At 32.6% G+C, this 23,494-nt stretch overlaps 1 protein-coding gene across 1 annotated transcript; it reads left to right on the top strand.

Annotated features, from left to right (window-relative positions):
* The first annotated feature begins 1,282 nt into the window (after positions 1–1,282).
* Positions 1,283–22,732, top strand: IleRS (Isoleucyl-tRNA synthetase). The gene is given in 11 exon segments (XM_023163401.2): positions 1,283–1,426; positions 1,881–2,118; positions 2,168–2,475; positions 2,538–2,762; positions 4,976–5,496; positions 7,631–7,994; positions 10,459–11,116; positions 19,873–19,907; positions 19,910–20,376; positions 21,700–22,034; positions 22,088–22,732. Coding segments are annotated over 10 exon segments (3,627 nt in total). The 5' UTR covers positions 1,283–1,426; positions 1,881–1,975; the 3' UTR covers positions 22,659–22,732.
* The last annotated feature ends 762 nt before the right edge of the window (positions 22,733–23,494 follow it).

Below are 23,494 nucleotides of genomic sequence, written 5' to 3' on the forward strand. Positions count from 1 at the left end.
ACGAACGAGGCAACAAAAAAAAGATATTGTATATTTAGTACATATATAAATAAAATTTCACAATAGATGAAAACAAAATAATACTGGTGACATCACATGTCAAAGAAATGACGTCAAGATTTGTGAAATACAACTTTAAATATAAAAGTCTGTTCTATCAATCAATGGATAAAACAATATTGCGAGGAATCCCAGTCACCTAGGATTGTTTTTTATTTTGACTTAAATATATAAAGGATAGAGTGGGTAGTTGGTTATAAGCATTCAGGTCTTTGAAGTGAAACTGAGTTTTGGGATGCTTTTCTTGTTACCGTTGGTATAGAAAAATCATGTATAAAAACAATAAAGGGCCTAATATCCACCCCTCAGCTCACCTCCTCCAATGTTCTTAAACAGTAGTATTTGGAAAATACTTGCTGGAAGGCAAATACGTTCTCGGCTGTCGGCTATAATTCAATATCTATCGTGGTAGTAGTCGGACACTTCTCCGGCATTTGCAAAGTCGTACTGTGTAGGACTGTTAGAAGAGGCGAATATTTCGAGTTTTATTTTTAAGTATTCATTTTCTTAATGCTTTTTTGTGGTATAATAATATACCATCTTCTAATGATACTAATTTACAAACAAAAAATTATATTATGTTTGTCTGGAAACTCGATTCACTAACTTATTTCCACTTTAAAACTCAAAATTTCTACTTTCGCATGTTACGTTTAAAAACTGCTACTGTTTTATAAGAATGAAGTATCAATAAAAACTCATTCGAATAGTTAAGAAAAATGGAAACTGCAAAAAAAATAGAGAACAAAATCTTACACATGATTTTTGTAATTGAATACTATAAAATTATAATTCTGAAATTAATTTGCACTTCATGGCATGTTTTCTCTTTTATAGCCATTAATTGCATCTATAGAGGTGGATTAAGTATGGTTCGTTATATTCAAAAGTCCTTGGTGAATTTTCAATGAATGATTTGCTTATTTAATTAGTAAGGAATGTAAGTTAATGAGGTATCCAAGCTGCTGTCTCTAACCGCTATTATTTCCGTTGGGTTAGTTTGAAGTTATTGAGAAAGGAGTATATTTTTAGGAGAGATACAATTTTGGGAAAGGAAGGTTTAGCTTTCTACTTCTCCAACTTTATACAAAAAAATGGGAATCTTCTGAAGAAACGGAGGAAGCAATTAATTTCAAAATGAATTCTTTACAAAGATGTGTAGATTATGCGAGATTCCTATGGCTGGGATTAAGTCATGTCATTTATGACATATTACACTACACTTTGATCTTAGCCAAGGGCCGAGAAGCGATCATTGATGACATGAGTAGATCTTATTCATCGTGACAATAAGTCGTAATTTTAGGAATGAATTGAGTGCTTCATTTTGTAATGTTAACCAGATTGGTGCTGAAGAGGCAATAAGGCAAGTATTTCATTCCGGATGTCCACTACGTAGAATGACAGTGTGTCATGTATGTAAAATTTTTAATTTTACCTCTTTCATATACTATATGGTGTAGCAATCCTGTGAATGATATCTGATTCAATTCGTTGTTTTATTTTACTGTGTCAATTCCATAACGAATGTTTGGAGTACAAACTGAATAGGAAAATTTGTTTTTTTATAATTCAGTGTTTATATAAAAATATTTGTTCGGGAACTATTTTTCTTTCGTGTAATTCAATGTTTATATGAAAGTAGTTGTTTCGTGACGACTTTTTCTTCCAGCTTGTGCCTGAAAGTTACTTCTTTACATGATCTACATATCTTTGCAGAAAGTTTATTTTGAAGTAAATTAATTGCTTCCTTTCTTTCTTTGGAAGTTTCCCACTTTTTGTATAGAGATATCGTGTCATATGTCATTGTCAATTTGTAGGTTAGGTTAGGATTGAGAGCCGTTGCCGTATGGTTAAAACATGAGCTTTTCATGAAAATTATTGAATTTTTATACCTTCAACATTTTAAAGAAACATGACTGAAAATAAGGGCGTGCAACAAATCCCCCGAGTCTCAGAAAACATTAGTTTTCCAGATGAGGAAGAAAAAATTTTGGCCTACTGGAAAAAGATTAAAGCATTTGAAACGTGTTTGAAGCAATCAAAAGGAAAACCCAGGTGAGAAGACACAAACTGTTTATTGATACAAAAGTAATTGCGTTTTCAGATTTTCCTTTTATGATGGTCCACCATTTGCTACTGGTCTACCTCATTATGGGCATATCCTTGCTGGAACTATCAAGGATGTTGTTACTCGATATGCCCATCAACAAGGGTACCATGTAGAAAGAAGGTTTGGATGGGACTGTCATGGTCTCCCTGTGGAATATGAGATTGATAAAGCACTTGGAATTAAGGGACCTGCTGATGTAATGAAGATGGGAATTGATAAATATAATGCAGAATGTAGGAAAATTGTTACTAGGTACAGTCACGAGTGGGAAATTATAATTGGGAGAATTGGAAGATGGATTGGTAATAAACAATTGGACACAGAAGGATTCATGAAAATTAAATAACCTGTTTTTCTTCTGCAGATTTTAAAAATGACTACAAAACTTTATACCCATGGTTTATGGAATCTGTTTGGTGGATTTTCAAGCAACTTTATGTGAAAGGTTTGGTGTATCAAGGCAACAAGGTCATGCCTTATTCCACTGCATGTAGTACACCTCTTTCAAATTTTGAGTCGGGACAAAATTACAAAGATGTAGTTGACCCTGCTGTAACAGTCAGCCTTCCATTGGTCGGAGACAAGGAAGGTAAACCTGATTATTGCATTCAGATTCATTGGATTTTTCAATTTTTTTTAAATAGATTTGCAAATTATGGAAAGAAAAAAGAAAAAATAATTCAAATATTCAAAATACTAAAAATGAGTTGGTTATAAAACAAAAAAATGTGTGTGAAATAATAAACAATGAGAATGGATTCAAATTGTGAATAGTATAAATAGACATTGTCAACCACTTACAAACATTGAACAACCAGAATTGACTTTAATGATGGATAGATAGATATTTGTTTATTTCTACAGGGTAATGTAAATCTTGTATAAAAGGTAAAAGAAATACTTTGTCTATGAAATACTTCAGTAAACAAAATTACAAAGGGTAATAAGATACAAAATTTGAATAAAACACTTCACCTGCACATATAAGTATAACGTTAATAAAGTAAAATTCAAAATAGACTGTTAAAATATTCATCTGTAGTATATGGCTATAGATTGCTCAAACATTCTTTCACAGACTTCAGAAAACTGCTGGCCATCCCGTTGTCTCTTCAAACCTGTGGGAGAGAGTTAAAAAATTCAATCACACTGTTAATACTACTTCTTTCATACAGAGATTTCTTTTGTATTGTATATAAAGAAATCATTTCTAAATCTGGTTCCATACTTATGTGTTTTATGAAGCCTTTCAAAGTAGCTTGGTTGTTTTAATCAAAATTTTAATGACTCAAAAATGTATCTTGCTTGTACTGTTAATGAACTGTTTATTTTAATAATCCATAGCTTTTTTTTTTCAACTTTTTCATCAACTGAACATAAATCTGGAAATAATATTATTCAAATATTTATTGAAAATGTAATGAAATTGTACAATTAAACCTGGTTAATCGCACTCGGGTCATCGGAAAAGATTCTGTGAATGGTGTTCATAAGAATAAATTAGCGAATGTCTTGTACTTGAGATGATTCAAAATACAAGTTTTGTCCGAATCTTCGAAAATAAAACTGTAAAATCTTTTTAACTTTGCATGTTTTGTTTTTCCCAAGAATGACCGATTTATTAATTCATGAGCTCATACATGATTTTTTTTACAAATAATACAATAAATTGTTTTAACAAGTATATATTGTTCAGTGATAAAACACAACACAAAGTATTACCTTCAGAAATCATTCATAATTCATTACCCTCATCATTTAATTGATTTTTTTTTAGTTTTCAATAGGTTAACTAAAAAAATTGTTATTTGAAATAGCTCCTCTCCTACTATTTCAGTTAACCATGGCTTTAATGTACTTTCTTCTTACCAACTTATTCTTAATAAAAAATATGTTGGTCAAACCAAACGGACTATATTAACTTGCTACAAGGAACATGTTTCGCATGTTTGGTTTTATAGACCGGAGAAATCTAGTGTCGCTCAACATAGAATACCAGCTCTTTGTTTGGTCTTATAAGTAATAATTCTAAATAAAAAACAGATAAATATTAGAGATAAATAATCACTAACACAGAGGAAACACATAACAAATTAGAGGTATTAAAAAATAGGTGGTTTAGCATAGGATCAATTACAGGAAGTAGTTAGGTAATACTAACAGGTAGTAGTTGGGCCACTAGCATATGAAGACACTAACATAGTAGTAAAATTTAATCATAACGATCTTATGACGACATAAAAACTGGGTTCAACTTCGATAGAGAGAAAATTGAAAGGAGATACATGTTTTCATTTTTTTTTAATGTTTCATAATTTCAATTTTTCTTTTCAATGTGGTTATATTAATAAAACAATGGGTAATTATATCAGCTAAATTACCGAGAATGACCTACTAACAAGCAAGTGTCTACAATTTCTTCTAATCAACTCCTTCAGTAGTAATAAGCGAGTGTATAATATATTTCAAGATATATTCCTAAAATTCCACTATAATATTTAGTAAAATACTAAAAACAGAAAAGAGTTTAGAACACTATAATGAACAAATATTGATTAGTTATATTTGAAAAGGGTAGAACTGCCAAAAATTTAACGGAATAACTTTACTTGGAGACAAGAAAGCCTACAAAATTTGTAGAATTTCAAAATTAAGATAAAGGCTATAACAGTAAGTTCAATGTGGTTCAAGTAACAGCTTTTAACAGGGCTGAGTATAGCATGAATTCATTTTTGAGATATCAATACAAATTTGATTCAAGAAGTAACTTCATTAGTAAGTGCTTATTTTTTTTTAATGCAGGTGCTTCTTTATTGGTATGGACAACCACACCTTGGACTTTGCCAAGCAATTTAGCAGCATGTGTCAATGGAGATCTCATTTATGCTCGATTCCAACACATTGTTACAAATAAAATTTTCATAATGATGGAATGTCGCATAGAAACCATTTTTCAACCTGACGATTACAAAATATTAGAAACATTTCCTGGTCACAAGCTTAAGGGCCTTCGATATGAACCTCCTTTTAATTTCTATGAAAATTTCAAGTCAAATGCTTTTCAAGTACTAGTAGATGATTATGTAACAGCAGAATCAGGTACAGGGATTGTACATCAAGCCCCTTACTTTGGCGAAGATGATTATAGAGTATGTTTGGCCGCGGGTATCATTACAAAGGATCAGGAACCAATTTGTCCGGTGGATGATTCCGGGTGTTTCATGAATCCCGTTGTGGACTTTCAGGGACAGTATGTGAAAGATGCTGATAAAAACATTATAGCTAAGCTGAAAGAAAAGGATAAACTAGTGTTTCAGTCCCAGGTAATTATTGTTCTATGTGTTAAAATCCACTCAGTAGGCTAATATTTCATCATTAGTGAAAATCGTCAAATTTTGTATTAGAAGAAAATTTTGGATGTTATAAAAATGTAGAAACAGTTATATTAACCTGAAAATTACCCTATCATGTGGGACGGTAGCCAGTTGGGTTGGCGTGGGTGGTTTGCTCCACTTACTGAATCAATTGCTATGTGAACCTGTGGTTCAAGTCGCGAGGCCGAACGATCGATTTTCACTTCATATCGGCTAACCCGTGCTAGGAACCGTTTGTTATAAGGTAAGACCTCGTTAATCTTCAGCTCGCACAAGTTTCGACTTCTGAGAGTTGCCGTTTTTAGAGGGGCCACAACTGGTTACCAAAAAAACAGGCTTCACTAGTAATAATTAAAAAATTCCATTGTAAGTTGCACTTGATAAATAACGTCTACTGTTACAAAATAAATCAACCTCTACAGATATTGATGATCTTGGAAAGACACAGGCTGAGTGTATTCTGACTTTTGAAAGGTATTCAATGGAGAAAAATAAAAAATGTATTTTTTATCTGTGTGATTGTATAGTGACTCAAAACTATTTTTAGTGATTGAATTCGACAAGTTAGAATTGAAATGGAGCAACTATGTCAGGCATAATTCAAATGTCCTTAGGATTCAGGAGTACCATGTTGATTGGAGCTTCCAAACAACTTGGCTTAAATAGATTGCCAATATACTTTATTGAAAACAATTGGAATATTACAAAATGTTTTTTGTACTGCACTGAGTTTTTACCACAGAAAGTTGAAGTTTGCTACTTCTTAAGAATGACTTTGATCTCATATATTACATCTCTGAAGACGAATGGAGGGACTGGAACCTCTGGCTAAAATGAATCCAACACAAACTCTGTTCCCACAGATCAGAACTTTTTCACGCAATTTTAACATCCCTGTTGGCATTATCAGATGAACTATATTATGAGTTTCTAATTCTAACTTTGTTTCATGTCACCAGTGATTTCTTAATTAGAAAATAGAGAAAAATTTCTCGTAAATGTTCGTGCTGATTTTAACAGAGTTTGCATAAAATAGTAAACAATGGTCTTATTGGAATGGGATCTTTGTCTCTGTTTATGATGAAATACGCATCGAGAAGATTATGCAGTTCTGATGTGTGGTAGCACTATTTGCTTAAGGGTGTGTGGAGGATTTGTGAATTCTTGATGAATAAATTTACTCATTATTTGGTATGTTTTATCAAACTGCTTTATTTTCATAGTTCATTAAGGAACCTCTGGCATAAACTGAATCTATTGAAAACACTTTCTCAACACCAGAACAAAAATGACCCTCTTTCGAGGTGCGTTTCGCTAACCAAGTTAGCGTCCTCTACAGATCATTGTGACTCAGGAGATCATAATGATCTCCTAACTTAGGAGATCACAATGATCTCCTGAGTCATAATGATCTATCGAGTACGCTAACTTGGTTAGCAAAACGCGCATCGAGAGACCGTACTTTTTGTTCTGGTGTTGGGAAAGTGTTTTCAATAGTAACTGTTTTCTTTTATGAAAAATGAGAAATAAAACTTCCTATGTGTTTAAGCCACTTGTAACTAACGTTACTGCAATTTCATCCTCTAAATACATTTTCAAACAAATACAATAAACTGAAATAATTATATCTACCATATAACAATCATCTGTTTAAAATCTGTTTAAAATCTGTTTTTCCGTTAATCAGCTGCCGCCCCCATACGAACGACAACTCTCAGAAGTTAAGAAACTTGTGCGAGCTAAGGACTAACGAGGTCTTACCTTTTAACGTGTGATTCCTAACACGAATCATATATCTATATATCACCATAGGTATTAACAGACGGTCCTTAACTTAACTGAGTACCTGATATAAGTTAAGGACCATCTGTTATTACCTACAGTTGTGTAGACTGTTATCATTGTTGATTATTTCAGTTTATTGTATTCATTTGAAAATGTCCTTATAGGACAAAAGTGGAGTAACGTTAGTTACAAATACAAGTGCTAATAAAAACATAGGAAGTCTTATTTCTTACTTTTCATGATGATTTCCTATCATTTAGTAATGGCTACATATATCAATTTATTGTTTTATTTTTAGGTAAAACACAGTTATCCGTACTGTTGGAGATCTGACACTCCTTTAATCTATCGTGCTGTACCATCTTGGTTTATCAGAGTGGAACACATGCAAGAGGCCCTGCAACAATCGGCTAGGACAACTTACTGGGTTCCTGATTTTGTAAAAGATAAGAGATTTGGGAATTGGCTTCGAGAAGCTAGAGATTGGGCCATAAGTAGAAATCGTTATTGGGGCACTCCAATACCGATTTGGATGTCCCCAAATGGAGATGAAGTTATTTGTATTGGCAGCATATCTGAATTGGAAGAATTCAGCGGAAAGAAAGTGATAGATTTGCACAGGGAGAGTATCGATGATATTGAAATTCCTAGTAGAATTCCAGGTATTTAATAACAAGGAGTATATATTCGAACTTTGAAATATTTATAATTTGAGAAAAGAAGTGAAGAATCCCTCATCTCAGTGCTAATATGATGGCTTGAGAAAGAGGGTGAGAGTTATAAGAGAATTAAGAATGTATGTAGAACAAATTCAATGAGAGTGAGAAAGTTAAGGAACAATCTTCCATATCCAAATGTAATCTTTTTCAAGGTTATTATATTATGCTTGTTTTAAAAAGGATTCTTTAACAATTTCCCTTACTTTGGAATAAAATTTATTCGAGGTTCAATTTTAAGGTTATTACTTGAAATTTGTGTATATCCATAAGATTCGAAATTTTGATTAGCAAATGACAAACAAAATTCAATTAGACTATTCTCAGGTTGTAGGCTGAGTAATCCCAAATGATTATAAACAAAAGTGAAATTATATGCATTTTGTGTTATTATTTTTTAGGAAAGGAAAAGATAATATTAACTCAAACAGATTCAAAATTTAAATTTTATTGTTCCTGAGTAAAAAAGTCAAAATTATTAAGTGCAAAAAATCCTAATAACCTGTCGAAAATATCAATATTGATAGCACTGGTGAGCACCAATTTATATTTCTTTTAAGTCATTACTGAATGATTCACTATAGCAAATGATAACAAAATCATGTTACAGTGCGCCATTCAGTTGTTTGAGGAAAAGATATTTTCAGATTCGGAATATAGGTATAGTTCATTGAAGCTGATATTTCTAATGATGAAACATTCAAAAACCTATTCCGGTTCAAACCAAGTAAAGAATTTCAAAGAGAACCCTGCATATTTTTGTACATCCTCTCATAAGATATACATTTTTTTTCTGTAATATAGCAAACACATTTTTATTGAAAATTTCATCTTTAGTACTTCTTGATTATTCGAAGATATTTGATCTTCGAATAATCAATGATCAACAATGAAATTTTACTAGCCGTTTAGAAATACTATCATCTTGAAGATGCAGCTTGTTCACTCATTGCATCACATTTAAATCAGTGAACTCAAAATGAGCAAATTGCCACTGACAAATCTACATCTCAGAAATAACTTTGGTTGTGCCGAGAATATTTTGGAACTCCTCTTCTTTATCTAATTTATAAAAATGGATGTTTGTTGGTTGGTTGGTAAGTGATAAACTTCTACATCGCCCAACCGATCGTCATGAAACTTAACATGTATTAGTAATTTTTCATAGAGAAGGTTTTTAGGCTATCAAATTTTCTGTAACTTGCCACTAGATGGCGCTGTAGAACAATTTTTTGAAAGCACTGTTCTATATCGCTGCGCACGCCTAAGTTCGTTGATTCTGATTCTGTCAAAACGTTGGAACAGCAGCGATACAGCAACATAGTACTAGTTTTATATGAATCGAATTTTGAAGATTATCTCAAATTTTGTGACTATCAACTTTGATGACACTCTATTGTACTTGTCATTTCAATCTTCTAATATATTTTAAGCCGTCCGTTCCATCAATACATATCTTGACAACATTTTTCTCAAGATAATTTTTCGAAAATCAATTCAAACAAATCATCAGTACTTATAGTTTGCAATGTTAATATTCATCATCATATAACTGTTAACCATTCCCTACAAATAGATGGAATGTCTATTCCTATCAGAACACGTTGCAAAGATTGTCTCATTTCAAAGAACATATACCAGCTAAATTGAAGATAGCTTATGCAACCCTGAAAGGCAATTTATATATATATATATATATATATATATATATATATATATATATATATATATATATATATATATATATAGTCTGAAATGAAAACATCATTATGTGATTCGCTAATCACATCTGAATTTTGGCGATGCTTACGAACCATGTTAAGATAGTAGTTTCGGAATATTTAATAATTTTAAAGTTTACGTGTTGTGCTTGTTACATTTACAATAAATTCAAAGAAACCAACTGGCTGAATATGTATAATCACAGAGTTACATATTCAGCTTTTTAAGCACATAAAATTCATTCATATCTGACATATCAAGTTGAAATATTTGGATAATATCATTTGACACAAACATCAATAAATAAATGCAAATCATTTTTGAACAACATTGCTAAGAGTTATGATATAGACATGCTGATGCATTATATTGCTATAAAACTCTAAAAGATGCCGATTCTTCAACATTTTCATTGTTTTTCAGCATAAAAAAAATGGAATTCAAAGTCACTTGAAATTTTGTTCTCAAATAAAGGTTGAGCGGAATGCACAAATCAATGAATAGAAATGTAATTCCAATATCAAGTGAAATGACAATTGGGATCAATAGTGATCTTTTTTATTATTTTAAATAGAGGCCTAATTTCATAAGATAACTCATCTGCTATCGTCAATGCTAATATATTCTCAATGAAAATGAAAAAAAAGGATACAGTATAGAGAGTACATTAAGTGATATTATTTTTCAGGTAACCCTCCTCTACGAAGAATATCTGAAGTGTTTGATTGTTGGTTCGAATCTGGATCAATGCCTTACGCTCAGCTACACTACCCTTTTGAGCACTCCAAAGACTTTGAAGAATCATTTCCTGCAGACTTCATCGCCGAAGGGATAGATCAAACTCGTGGTTGGTTTTACACCCTAATTGTTATTTCAACAGCACTGTTTGGTAAGGCTCCCTTCAAAAACCTAATTGCAAATGGACTTGTGTTGGCCAGCGATGGACAGAAGATGTCCAAGCGAAAACAGAACTACCCCGATCCTTTAGAAATTGTGAACAAATATGGTGCTGATGCTTTGAGGCTGTATTTGATCAACTCTCCTGTGGTTAGAGCAGAGAACCTGAGATTCAAGGAAGAAGGTGTGCGGGATATTGTAAAAGATGTTTTTCTGCCTTGGTATAATGCTTTCAGATTCCTGTTCCAAAACTTTGAAATCTATGTCCAGAATAATAATAAAGTATTGAGGTGTGATGAAAGGAGTGTAAGCAGTGATAACATTATGGACAAATGGATATTATCCTTCACCCAGTCACTCCTGCTGTACATTCGCAAGGAAATGGAGCTTTATCATTTGTACAATGTTATACCCAGGCTCACAAAGTACTTTGATTATCTTACCAACTGGTAAGTAGATAATATCATTTTCTGTCCCATCACTGATTATTTATTCACAATTACAGAAATTGTAACATTTCAATTAAGAATGAAAAACCATGTTTCTTACTGATTTTTGGGAGTTTAACCTTCCACAATCTGAAAAATACCCAATTAATAGAAAATCTGCTCAAGTGTAATGAAAGGCAAACTGAAAAGTTCTTCCTGAATAGTTATTGTATAATATAAACTACTGAAGAGTCCAACCAGTATATTGTTGTAATCATAAATTTTGCCTAGAAATTGAATAATCAATGGAAAAAATTTAATTTCCATACTTATTTCTCTTTCAAGATAGTTAACGTTTTGGAAAATAATTCTTTTCCGTTTTTTAAACATCCAAAACATTTATCTCTGAACAAAGTCTCAATTAGAAACAGCTATATTTTCTTTGACGTGCGTCAAAGTGATTTTTTTGGGTTTTGATTATTTTCTAAAACGTCAATCATCTAAAAAGCTAATTAGGTATAGAAATTTCATTTTTCCCATCGATTATTTAATTAGTAGGCAGAATTCATGAATACAAGTTACTGATTAACTGGCTTCTTTATTGATTTGTATTATGCAGTAACTTTTCGGGCTGAACTCTATTGATTTAGAGTTGTTTATTTTTCAGATCGTGGAAGAATAAACATCCGAAAAACAGTAAACGACTCCTTCCAAAAAAAAAATTGTGTACAAGTGTTCAATTTATCAAAATATCAGTCTTGATTAAAATTTGATCACTGGTTCAAGTGCCGTCAAACTGGAAAAAGTTTGATCAACAAAGTTAGATTGTTTATGTGTCACTGTTTGAATTCTAAGTTTGTCAGAATGATAATGATGTTTTAGTGTTGAAATATCTAAACTTTTGTCCTTCATGTACACATCTTGTATGACAGGTTTTATCAAATTCAAAGTTTTGAGTGACATCTCAATTTAAAATGTGAGCCTTTGATAAATTTGCTAAAAGGTTTTTATTAAAAATTATTTCGAATCCAGTATATCAGAAAGACATCAACAAGATTTTGTTTTTGTGATTGATTCGGCCGTTACTTGATGAAGATCCATAGTAATTTCAAAAACTACATCTCACGATTTGATCTCCACAAACTTTATTTGAAAAAATATATAATCACATGTTTCCCTAGCACAGTAGCTTTTTCAAATTCAAATAAAGTTTGTGGAGATCAAATCGTGAGGTGTAGTTTTTGAAACATCAACAAGAAATGTGATACGTGACATTGAATTGTGGCAAAAATTTGTATTTTCTAGATATATTTGTGGGATACATATTTTTTCTGTTCCTGAAATTATGGATTTTTTTCCAGTATGAAAGACTTTTACTATTTCCAAAATAGAAAATATGATAACTGAAGTCACACAAGATTAATGTTCTACTATCTTTCCATTAAAAGGAGTTTCAGTTAAGAATTACAACCGAAATTCTAATGAACAATCATCAGTACAAAAACTGATGTTCTAATTTAATGTTAACGAGTTTTCCAACTTCAGCTACAAATCAAAACATGGGAAAATAAACAAGTTTAATAAAACACCATATATTCCTGTCTATTTTATATAAAAATCATATAAGAAAAATATATAAAATAAATTCAACAGTTGCAAGTCTCTACTTTAGAAATCTTCTATATGAACTTTTTCTTATTGTAGCTTTCTTATATTAGCTTCTGTAGTTACAGGGTGTCAGTAAAATAATGTTTTTTCTGATAATTGAATACACATCTCTTTCTTTGTCACTTCATTTTTATCTGTCCAGTAAATAACTTATTTGTTACTAGTGTGAAAAAATGATCTTGAGAAATTGATGTACAGATAATAATGATAGATTCCGAATTATGTTGATGTTGTACATATGTATTAAATTATCAATGAAAATCAATCAGAGAACTCTAATTTATTTTATTCATTTGTGGGAACTCCCTATTGAAATACACAGTACCTTCATCACAAATTTCAGAATGTCACTACTTGAAAACTTGGAACCTGAAAACTAAGTTTAAATATAGTCTGAGTAGTTTCGATCAGTACTAAAATATTCTCAGTGATAATAATAATAAGTGTGATATAGATGAAAGAAAAAAATTTCAATTTAAAACAGTGGCTCGTTATTCATGTTAAAGATTTACATCAAATTAAAATGGTCGATATCAACTCTGTTTGTATTTAAAACAATTCGAGATAAGGGAGAATTGGCATATACCCTAGGAGTACTAAGCATTTGAGTTAAATAGATAATATTTGTAGGGAGATATTTTCAGATTGAAAAAAATATATCTTGAGAACTTATTTTCTCTTTGATAATATGAACTTCAAATGTTGGTGGCAAATATTCTATGGCTGACCATAGTTATTTTTATTCCCACAGATATACTCTGTGAGCATATATGATCGCTACAGAAAAACACTTGTCTAAGAAACATGTCAATAAAAAAGGAAGATTTACACGATATTTCAAAGACATGAAGTAATTTTTTTTTGTTAATATTCCGATAAAATACTTCACTAATAACAATATATGATATAAAATTATTCAAAACATAAGTTTTCTCAACTTCCCAGTGAAACATATTCCTGAATACTTTCATATTCATTATATTCTTTGGAATACTATTGAACAAAAAAATCCAGAACGTACTACTTCCTGAGATTTAAAGCCTTTCATTTTCATATATTGTTCTCTGTCAGTAACATAATTGATTGGTCATTTGAGCAGATTTTCGAAGAAACGAATATAATTTAATGTGTTCATTGATCTGTAATTTTATAAGATGGTTTCATCTCCAGATTTGAAAAGGCGTTATGTAGGTTGCTTCAAAAGTTTTGTCCGTCTTTATGAGTCTACTTCTAACCGTTATATCTCAGTGAATACTTATTCAATTTAATCGAAATTAACGCTATTTGAATCAGTGCATATTAGCCAATGTAACATAAGTCGATTATTCCCATCAGCATAAAAATCGTGTCTTCGGGATTCGATGAAGTCGACGAAGGTCGTTTTTGCTTGGTCCTGATGGGCGAATGGTTCTATCGATGAGAAAGTTATCGAAGTGCTTGAAAAGATGGGATCCGGTTGGCGAGAGGTCTGGCGAGTATGATGGGTAAGGCAGAACTTCAACGCTCAATTCGTTAAATTTTCGGACAGTGATTTCTGAAAAGTGAGGATGGGCGTTGTTGTATAGCAGGGCCTCTTCTGTTAACCAGTGCCGGCTGCTGCTGACGAAATTTTCGGTATATTTCGTCTATTTCCCCACAATAGGACTCTGCTGTGATGGTCGGGCCCGGTTGCAGAAAGCTATAGTGAACGACACTAGCCGCTGACAATCATACAGTAACCATAGTCTTTTTTAGAGGGTTTTCGCCTTTGGGAAGTACCTGAGTGGCTCATCAGTGTCCAACAACTGTCCTGAACGTCTCCTGTTTTCATAGAGGATCCACTTTTCATCACACGTGACGATCCGAGTTAAAAAAGAATCGATTTGGTTGCGCAAAAGCAAAGAAGAACAGACCTCAAAACGTGACAATTTCTGTTGATCGTTCAAATCGTAGAACACCCACTTTTTGTACTTTTTGACCATTCCAAAACGTTTTAAACCAAAAACCGCATGGGATCTGACGCCCAGTTCTTCCGCTTTCTCACGCACCGTTTGTAATGGGTTCATCTTCGAGGCAAAAATTTCCGGAACGAAATTTCGCAAATCAATGTCGGAACAGTGTGTTCATTAACACTATTTGCAAATGGAAATTGAAGAATTCTTTCAGATCAAAAATAATATGATGACTTCCATAGAATGTCTCTCACGGGAGAGAGAAGCCAATCTCAAGGAAATAACAGAATTAAGAAAGGAAGCATGCAGCCTACATGCCGAAAACAAAGATATGAAAAAGAAATGTAAACTACAAAATATGGTGGAAATCTCAAATCCAACGACCTCAAATGAATCTGTACTAAAGCGAAGTAAAAACAATTCCAACCTCAGTAACAACTCAACCAATTTCCCCAGCAACAAAAATGATGCAAATGTTCAAACCAGCAATCAAACAAGTGACAAACAGATCCAAACGCTATCATACCTACCAGGAGCAAAGCCTAAAGCTGAAACCATAGGAACAAACATTAAAAAGCCAATATTGGAAAGAGAGACAAGGCCAAAAATGCTGGTGGTTACGGGAACAAATGGTAGAGACTTGGGGAGGTTTCTCCTAAAACAATCCACAGAACACTGTGTTGAAGTCATTATTAAACCAAATGCCCCTGACGTAGAGCTTGTAAACACAGCTCTAAGCAACGCAAAGAAATTCACAAGACAGGACATTGTATGCCTTTGGCCTAGTAAACCCTACGCTGGATTGATTGACGAATTTATCGTGAGTCTCAATAACACCAACACTGTAGTCATACTGAAGCAATATCAACGATATGGACCCAGGAGGACCCAAGAGATATACCAAGAAAATATATCATTCATCAAGGCACTACATATAAGAAACTTGAATCTAACACATGTTATGGACATAAACTCAATACTGAAGTGGACTAACTATCATAGAAATGGAACAATAAACAACATTGGAAAACATTTTCTTTCTAAGGCCCTTCTCAAATGCGCGGATGATAACACCACAACATGCAAGATAACCGCTGAGTCTATACGACCATCAACACCTTCTCCAGCTCACGACAATGTTGACAACCCCACGAAACAAGACGGGCACTATCGAAACAATAATAATTATGATGAGGAAAAAACACAAAACAAAACTTCAAGTTACTCTGAAGAGAGAAGCAGATCGGACCTCCAAATAAAGGCACATTTGACGCATTCGTCTTTTTTAGCCAGAAAGCAAAATGTCACGAAAAGTACTTAACCTTTTTCACTTTCAATATTCAATCTGTTCGTAATAAAATAGATGAACTCACATTATTGTTGGAAGAACTCGAATATCCAAATTTTCTTTCATTAACCGAACACTGGCTAAAAAAGACAGAACCGCTACCTCTACCTTGCTACAGGGCGATGTCTATGTTTTGTAGAAGTGAGTATTTACATGGAGGCACAGCTATCCTTGTTCACGATTCTCTATTTGAGAACTTTACAATCAGAAGTATAGACAAATATAACCAACTCATTGAAGAAAAAGTTTTTGAATTTACAATGCTTCACATAATAACAATAAATACATTTTTGATTTGCTTATACAGAGCTCCTGCTTCGGATGTAAATGCTTTTCTACATAAATTAGAAGGTCTTCTTACGAAAGTACCTATTAATTCTCAGATCATACTGACGGGAGATTTGAATATTAACTTCGAGGATCAAAATAGTGCTGACACTCAGAGGCTTAATAACCTACTTATAAATTTTAATCTTGTGATGCATGTAAACGCGCCGACCAGAATTTCACAGTATTCTTCAACCTTAATAGATTACTTTTGCACTACTTTCGACGAAACTAAAATATTATGTAATGTAAATGCAAACAACTTATCTGACCATGAGACGATATATTGCACTGTACAAATTGATATTGAAGGAAAGAAAACAAAACAAAAAATTGGTCGAATATATAGCAGGGGTAACTTTCAAAAATTCAATACTTTTTGTGCAAATTTTGACTGGAATAATACCTTATCAGCAGCAGATCCATTCCAAAGTTTTTATTCTAACATGACCAGCCTTTTCGAAACATGTTTTCCTAAACAAAAAATTAAAAATAAAAAAAGGAAACCCTGGACCACAAAAGGAATTAGAGTTTCTGCTTAAAATATGCGCACCCTCCATTACATCAGAAAATATTTGAACAACGTTTTTTTTGAGGACTATTATAACAACTACCGAAAACTATATAGGACTATTATCAGAAGAGCAAAAAATAACTATTATCACTCTAGAATCAATGACGCTGATAACAAATCAAAAGAAACCTGGAAGATTGTTAACCAGTTGAGAGGCAAACAAAACAAAGAAAATACAGAAATAAAGCTAGATCCCAACGTAATTAACCACTACTACTGCACTATAGCAGAAAAGATAACAGCACCACTTGAGCAATCCCGCGATCCCTCAACATATCTCCAAAACATTCAGGTTGAAGAATCATTTCACTTCTATGTAACAAATGCTGAGGAGATCAAACTAACAATTAGAAGTTTCAAAAATAAAAAAACGTCAGGGATAGACTGTCAATCGATAAAAATCTTTGAAAATTTACCTGGCAACGCTTTGGAGGTCTTAGCCACTCTTATAAATCACTCATTTTCAACAGGAAATTTCCCTCATTTTCTCAAAACGGCGGTAGTCATACCGCTATCCAAAGGAGGAGATCAAAGAGACCCAAGCAATTTGAGACCAATTTGTTTAATTCCTACCCTGGCCAAAATAATTGAAAAATTAGTCAAGTATAGAATAATAGAATTTTTAGAGGCCAACAAAATAATTAGTGATCATCAATTTGGTTTTCAACAAAAAAAGGGCACAAATGATGCGATTTTTAATTTTTTAGAAATGGCCTATAAAAACATAAATGATGGGGAAGCTCTGGTTGCGGTATTCTGTGATTTGTCGAAAGCTTTTGACTGCGTCAATCATGGAATACTGCTACAGAAGCTTCATCATTATGGATTTAAAGGCATGGAATATAATTGGATGTGCTCTTATCTAGCAGGAAGAAGTCAATTTGTCAGGACATCGACACACTCTTCTATACTAGATATCAAGTGTGGAGTACCCCAAGGATCAATCTTGGGCCCTATCCTTTTCCTCCTCTACATAAATGATCTGGCATACATAAATATCAAGGGAAGGTTCACAATGTTTGCCGACGACACCACAATTCTGTGGCATGAAAAGAATATAAACACCCTGCAGAGCAACGTGGAGGGTGATCTCAAGACAGTAAAACAGTGGTGTGATGATAATCTTTTAGCATTCAACACAAAAAAAAACAAAGTAGTCACTTTCAAGTGTACCCTAGCAGAACTATTTCTAGGGGAAACCATGATTGAAGATAACCCATCTACGAAATTCTTGGGGCTTCAAATAGATGGTAGACTAAAATTTGAGGACCACATAACAAACCTTAAAAAAAAAATTGCCTCAGGATGTTATGCTCTCAGAGTGGTTTCAAATGAATTGGGATTCCAGGCGGCCAAATGTGCATACTATGCATTGGTAGATGCACATTTGAGATACGGAATAGCGTTCTGGGGAGCATGCACATCCCAGTTATTCGATTCTATCTTTGTAATACAAAAAAGGGCAGTTAGATACATTTGCAAAGCCCAATGGACAGAATCTTGTAGGCCGTTATTCAAAAAGACTAAAATATTAACCCTGACGTCGATATTCATTCTAGAAACAGCAAGCCTAATATACAAAAACAAGTTCAAATATACTGAAGGTAACATAGCATATGATACACGACAGGTTGATCAGCTTAGAACTACAAAACCAAACTCGACTTTAATAAAAAATTCTGTTATTTACAATGGTTTAAAAATATTCAACAAGGTACCTTTGTCCATAAGAGTATCTCAAAGTTATGAAATATTCAGGAAAAACCTAAAAAATCATCTCATCGACAAGGTTTATTATAACTTGACAGAATATTACGATGATTAACTAAACTCATGACGAAATAATTTTATTTATACAAATTTTAATTCTATTGACAACTTTATTTATACAACATTAATTTTATTTATACAATATTAATTTTATCTATACAAGTGTAACTCTAATTTTAATCTTATTTTAATTTTAATTTAATTTTATCTTACAATTTTAATTTTTTAAGACAATTTTATTTATACATAAAAACTTGATTTATACATATTTATAAGATACTCTCTCCCTCATCTATGATCTTAACTTAGTATTATTTACATTGTAACTTAGTGTTTAATAAGTACCTGCCAATGGAAAAAAGCTTATTCCCTATTTCATATATTGCATCTATCGTATGGTAACACGCATTAGAGTTACAAAGTGTTTGTCAACAAGATGTTAGTTCTTAAGACATTAAACGATATTAAAACAAATAAAAACAAATATCATTGCCAAATGCCTGGTTCATTTTCCGTGCTGTTTCGGCAGCGCTTTGGTTCAATTTGAATTCGTAGAAACTGGCCGATGATCGCTTAACGACATCATATAGTAGTAAGCTGAAGAGTCAAAAAATTAAAATTTGGAAAAAATGAACAGCCTAAATGTATAAAGTACAAAATTTTCCATCGATCAGTATATACCACGGCACAGTAGAATAAATATTGAGATATGGAGCCACAAAAACATGATATTAAAACGGACAAAACTGAAACAACCTCATTTATTTCCATAAGAGGGAAACTTCACCCAACTCAGGTGAGGCTGAAAAAATCATGGTTTAGCGAACACAAACCGACAAGCATAAAGATCCTCGGACTATCAGTACGAAGATCTTTATTACAATGAATTGAATTAATTTATCCAAAATGATTCCAGACATGATTGTGCAGTCATTTATATTTTTTTCCTAAGAAATGTTTGGGTATCATTATCAATACTAGGTTTATATACGGACTGAAACTGATAGGCAAAGGCCCAGAGATATCATTTCCATTATAAAACGTTTATTTTTTTTTGTATCCTAAATAATGAATAACTAGTAATTAAAAATGTATAGTCAACAATGAGATGCACTGTCACAGTTACTATCCTTAAATGAAATTCTTCCGATTTCTGTAGGTACGTTCGCATGAATAGAAAACGATTGAAGGGGAAGGCGGTGAAAGGGACTCCAAAGCCGCGTTGACCACTCTGTTCAATATTCTTTTGAACATTGTAAAAATGATGGCCCCATTTGCACCATTTCTTTCTGAAACTATGTATCAATTCCTCAAACAGCTTTTAGACACAAAAGCAGATAGTGTTCATTACTTGATGTTACCTGAACCTAATCAAGAGTTGATAGATACCAATATAGAACGTGCTGTGTCCCGTATGCAAACAGTTATTGAACTTGGGAGGGTAGTAAGAGATAGGAAAACCATTCCGATAAAATATCCATTGCCAGAGATCATCATTGTTCATAGAGAGCAGCAGTATCTAGATGATATACACTCTTTGCAGGAGTATATATTATCGGAATTGAACATTAGGAAGATAAGCAGTACCACAGATAAAAGCAAATTTGGTATAACTCTCAGGGCGGAGCCTGATCACAAAATACTGGGAGCTAGGCTTAAGCAGGTGAGTGGTTTGAAGATTAGGGGAGTATTTTATTTATACTAAGATAGATGGATAGATAGTTTATTGATCTCCACAGATCATGAATGTGACATGATACAAGTACAATAGTAGTCAATAAAGTAAAGTAAGTAAATATGAAAATTTTGATTTTGTATTGATTGAACATGCACAGACAAATATACAAATATGTCCTATGAGTTGAGCGCAAATATAAAACAAGGATAAGAAGTGTATGAAAAATCTATCACTGTTTAGATGTATTACTGGTATTCAATCAATGTATTTATTAAGTAAACAGAAAGAGTGATGTAGCAAAAGATTCTTCAAATCAGTTCGAAGGTTTTTGACACTTTTTACTAATGTTATGGATTCAAAAGTAGGTTATAATTATGTCTATAATGGTCATGTAACCATAGAAAAAACATCGGAAATATATTTATCAAGAACACACTAAGATCACTACATTAAAAAATAACCTGTTGAGAACATTTTTCATCACTGCAACAGTCAATTTCAATAATTTTGAAGTACATATTTAAATTCAATAGTAAATGTAAAACCTCATTTTCATTTGTTCTTGTATATTCAAAAAACAAGTATTTATGAATTGATCATTTGAAATATAATATTGAGTGTGATATGGTTTTTTTTTTCAATAGGAAAGGATTTTCCTTGTTAATAAAATATTTAGATTATTGTTGGAAAAACCAGATTAAGATAATTTAAACATTCATTAACTTTTATAATAGTTTCATTAAGGTTATCACAATAAAGTTTTTTACAGTTTTTCATATATTTTTCTTTATTTGATGTATAGGATACTTGAAGTAACAGCAATACTTTTTTTTGAAAAAAAAAGCTTTCTGGCCTTCACTTCCCCATCTTTATATAACAAATTGTGGAAAACTTTGGAAGGAAGAAAATGATTAAGTTCAAAATAAACTGGATACAAACTGGAGGAAAAAGTTCTATCGAAACAACTACTTTTATATGAACACTGAATTATACAAAAATACTTTTCTCTATTCAGTTTGTACTCCAAACATTTGTTATTGAATTGAATCAGAAATTATTCATAGCACTACTATACTAAAATTCCATAATAATGGTAGGCACTAAATTCTCAAAAACATTATTGCATTGAAACAAATACATTGTTGTCAGGTTGTGATTCTATATATTTCATCACCTGACAACAATGTTTTCGTTTTAATGCAATAAGATTTATAAGAATTTAGTGTCTACTATTGTACTATCATGGAATTTTAGTATACACAATATAATATATGAAAAAATCACAATATAACCATTCTGTTATTATAGGAGTTCAAAGCAGTGACGCAAGGCCTAAAATCTCTAACAGACAACGAAATTAATGAAATGGTGGAGAAAGGTCACAGAGTTATTGCAGGTCAGCGTATTGAAACATCTGAAGTCCGTTTAATCTTCAAGTCTGAGAGTTTGAATACTGATCAGTATGAGGTGCACTCTGACAATGATGTTCTGATATTGTTGGACGTGACACCAGACTCTTCAATGCAAGATGAAGGCATTGCTAGAGAGATCATCAATCGAGTGCAGAAGCTGCGGAAGAAGGCTCATCTGGTACCCACTGATGAGATATCTGTTTTTTATGAAGCCAATGGAGAGTTGGATAGGTATGATTGAAAATAATAATAAGTTGAAATGCGTAAATTATTTCATTTTGTAGGGTGGCAAAGGATTTCACTGAATTTATTGAGAGCACTCTTAAAACCCACTTTAGAAAAATAGATGAACGGAAATCTTCAGATCAGATTATCATTGAGGAACACCAAAAACTCAAGACTTCTGATATTCACATTATTTTAACTAAAACTTCTGATACTGAGCAACCAGAAGGTAGATGGGTGAATGTTCAATTGTTGGAAAAGAAATCTAGGTACTGCAGAGGTTCTACGAAGGGTACCATATTATTGGAAGTTGGAAATAAAGTCCTGACTTTGAACGAGTTGAAAGAGGAAATATCAAGTCTGTTCGGTATAGATAACTATGATTTATGGGTGAAAAATGTAATACTTATCAACGACCACCAGCTTCAAGTTTTGAATGGTGAAACAGTATATATTACACCTGTTGGCAAACAGTTGTCGCTGCCTCAAAGTACATACATACCTTTTTGCAAAGTTTTCAATTTCAATGAAAGCGGTGTCAAAGGAACTATCTTTTTGGAGAATCCTTTAGGTATTTCAACTAATTGTGATCACAAAAATATGGTAAAGGCTTGGTCTAAGAGTAAATGATTAAAATTTTTTTAGAAAAAAATTAATTATTTATTGTATGAATTTTGTAATACATTGACAATTTCATGTTTGAATTTCCTTTTTCATTTCTTTCTCAAAACGAGCACTTTTCCCAAACACCAGAACACCAACTTCTCAGTGCGCTTTTGACCAACCAAGTTGGCATCTTCAGAAGATGAAGTAAACTGTTCACCAGAGTATATCAATGTCTAATCGTTTCTTGGAGTTAATTGGACCTGGTTTATTTGCATTAATTTTTGAAATAGTAAATTTTCAACAAAAAACCATCATCTTAAATCGCCCTGTACGGAATAGTGTAATGAATTGGTCAAAATCTGCATGGAAATCAGTCCATATACGAATCCATGAACTAATGATAAATGTAGGCAAAATTATTACTAGGAGTAGATCAAGTTTTTTGTATCAGTTTAAACCTAATTCAGGTAAAATTATTTGTCATCGATGGTTTCTTTTTTCGCTTCCTCAACGCTGTCTGACTTGCCCATTTCTTCCATGTCTCCGGGAAACATGCGTTTTTCCTCTGTCTAATCATGACACCCATTCAAACAACCTGTAGAGATCTCTTGCTGGAAGTATATCATAATTTGGGTTGTCCATAAATTGTTTACCTATTGTGACCCAAAGCCTCACATTTCCATAAAATATGACGAGCTGCCTGTCCCTTTGTTGCATTTCCTACAACTAAGGTCTTCGTTGTACAGCTCCTTTTTTTCAGGTGTCCTCTTCATGTCGGGCTTCAGTGAATTGCCCTATAATTGTTCTGAGCCGATCCCTGTTTTGTTGAAGCTTTTCTTCCATTCTCTTATCAGACAGTC

This window comes from Leptinotarsa decemlineata, unplaced genomic scaffold, assembly GCF_025532065.1.
Source record: "Leptinotarsa decemlineata unplaced genomic scaffold, Ldec_3_MD MMD2_tig00000505_RagTag_RagTag, whole genome shotgun sequence".
In the NCBI taxonomy this organism is placed as follows: Eukaryota; Metazoa; Arthropoda; class Insecta; order Coleoptera; family Chrysomelidae; genus Leptinotarsa; species Leptinotarsa decemlineata.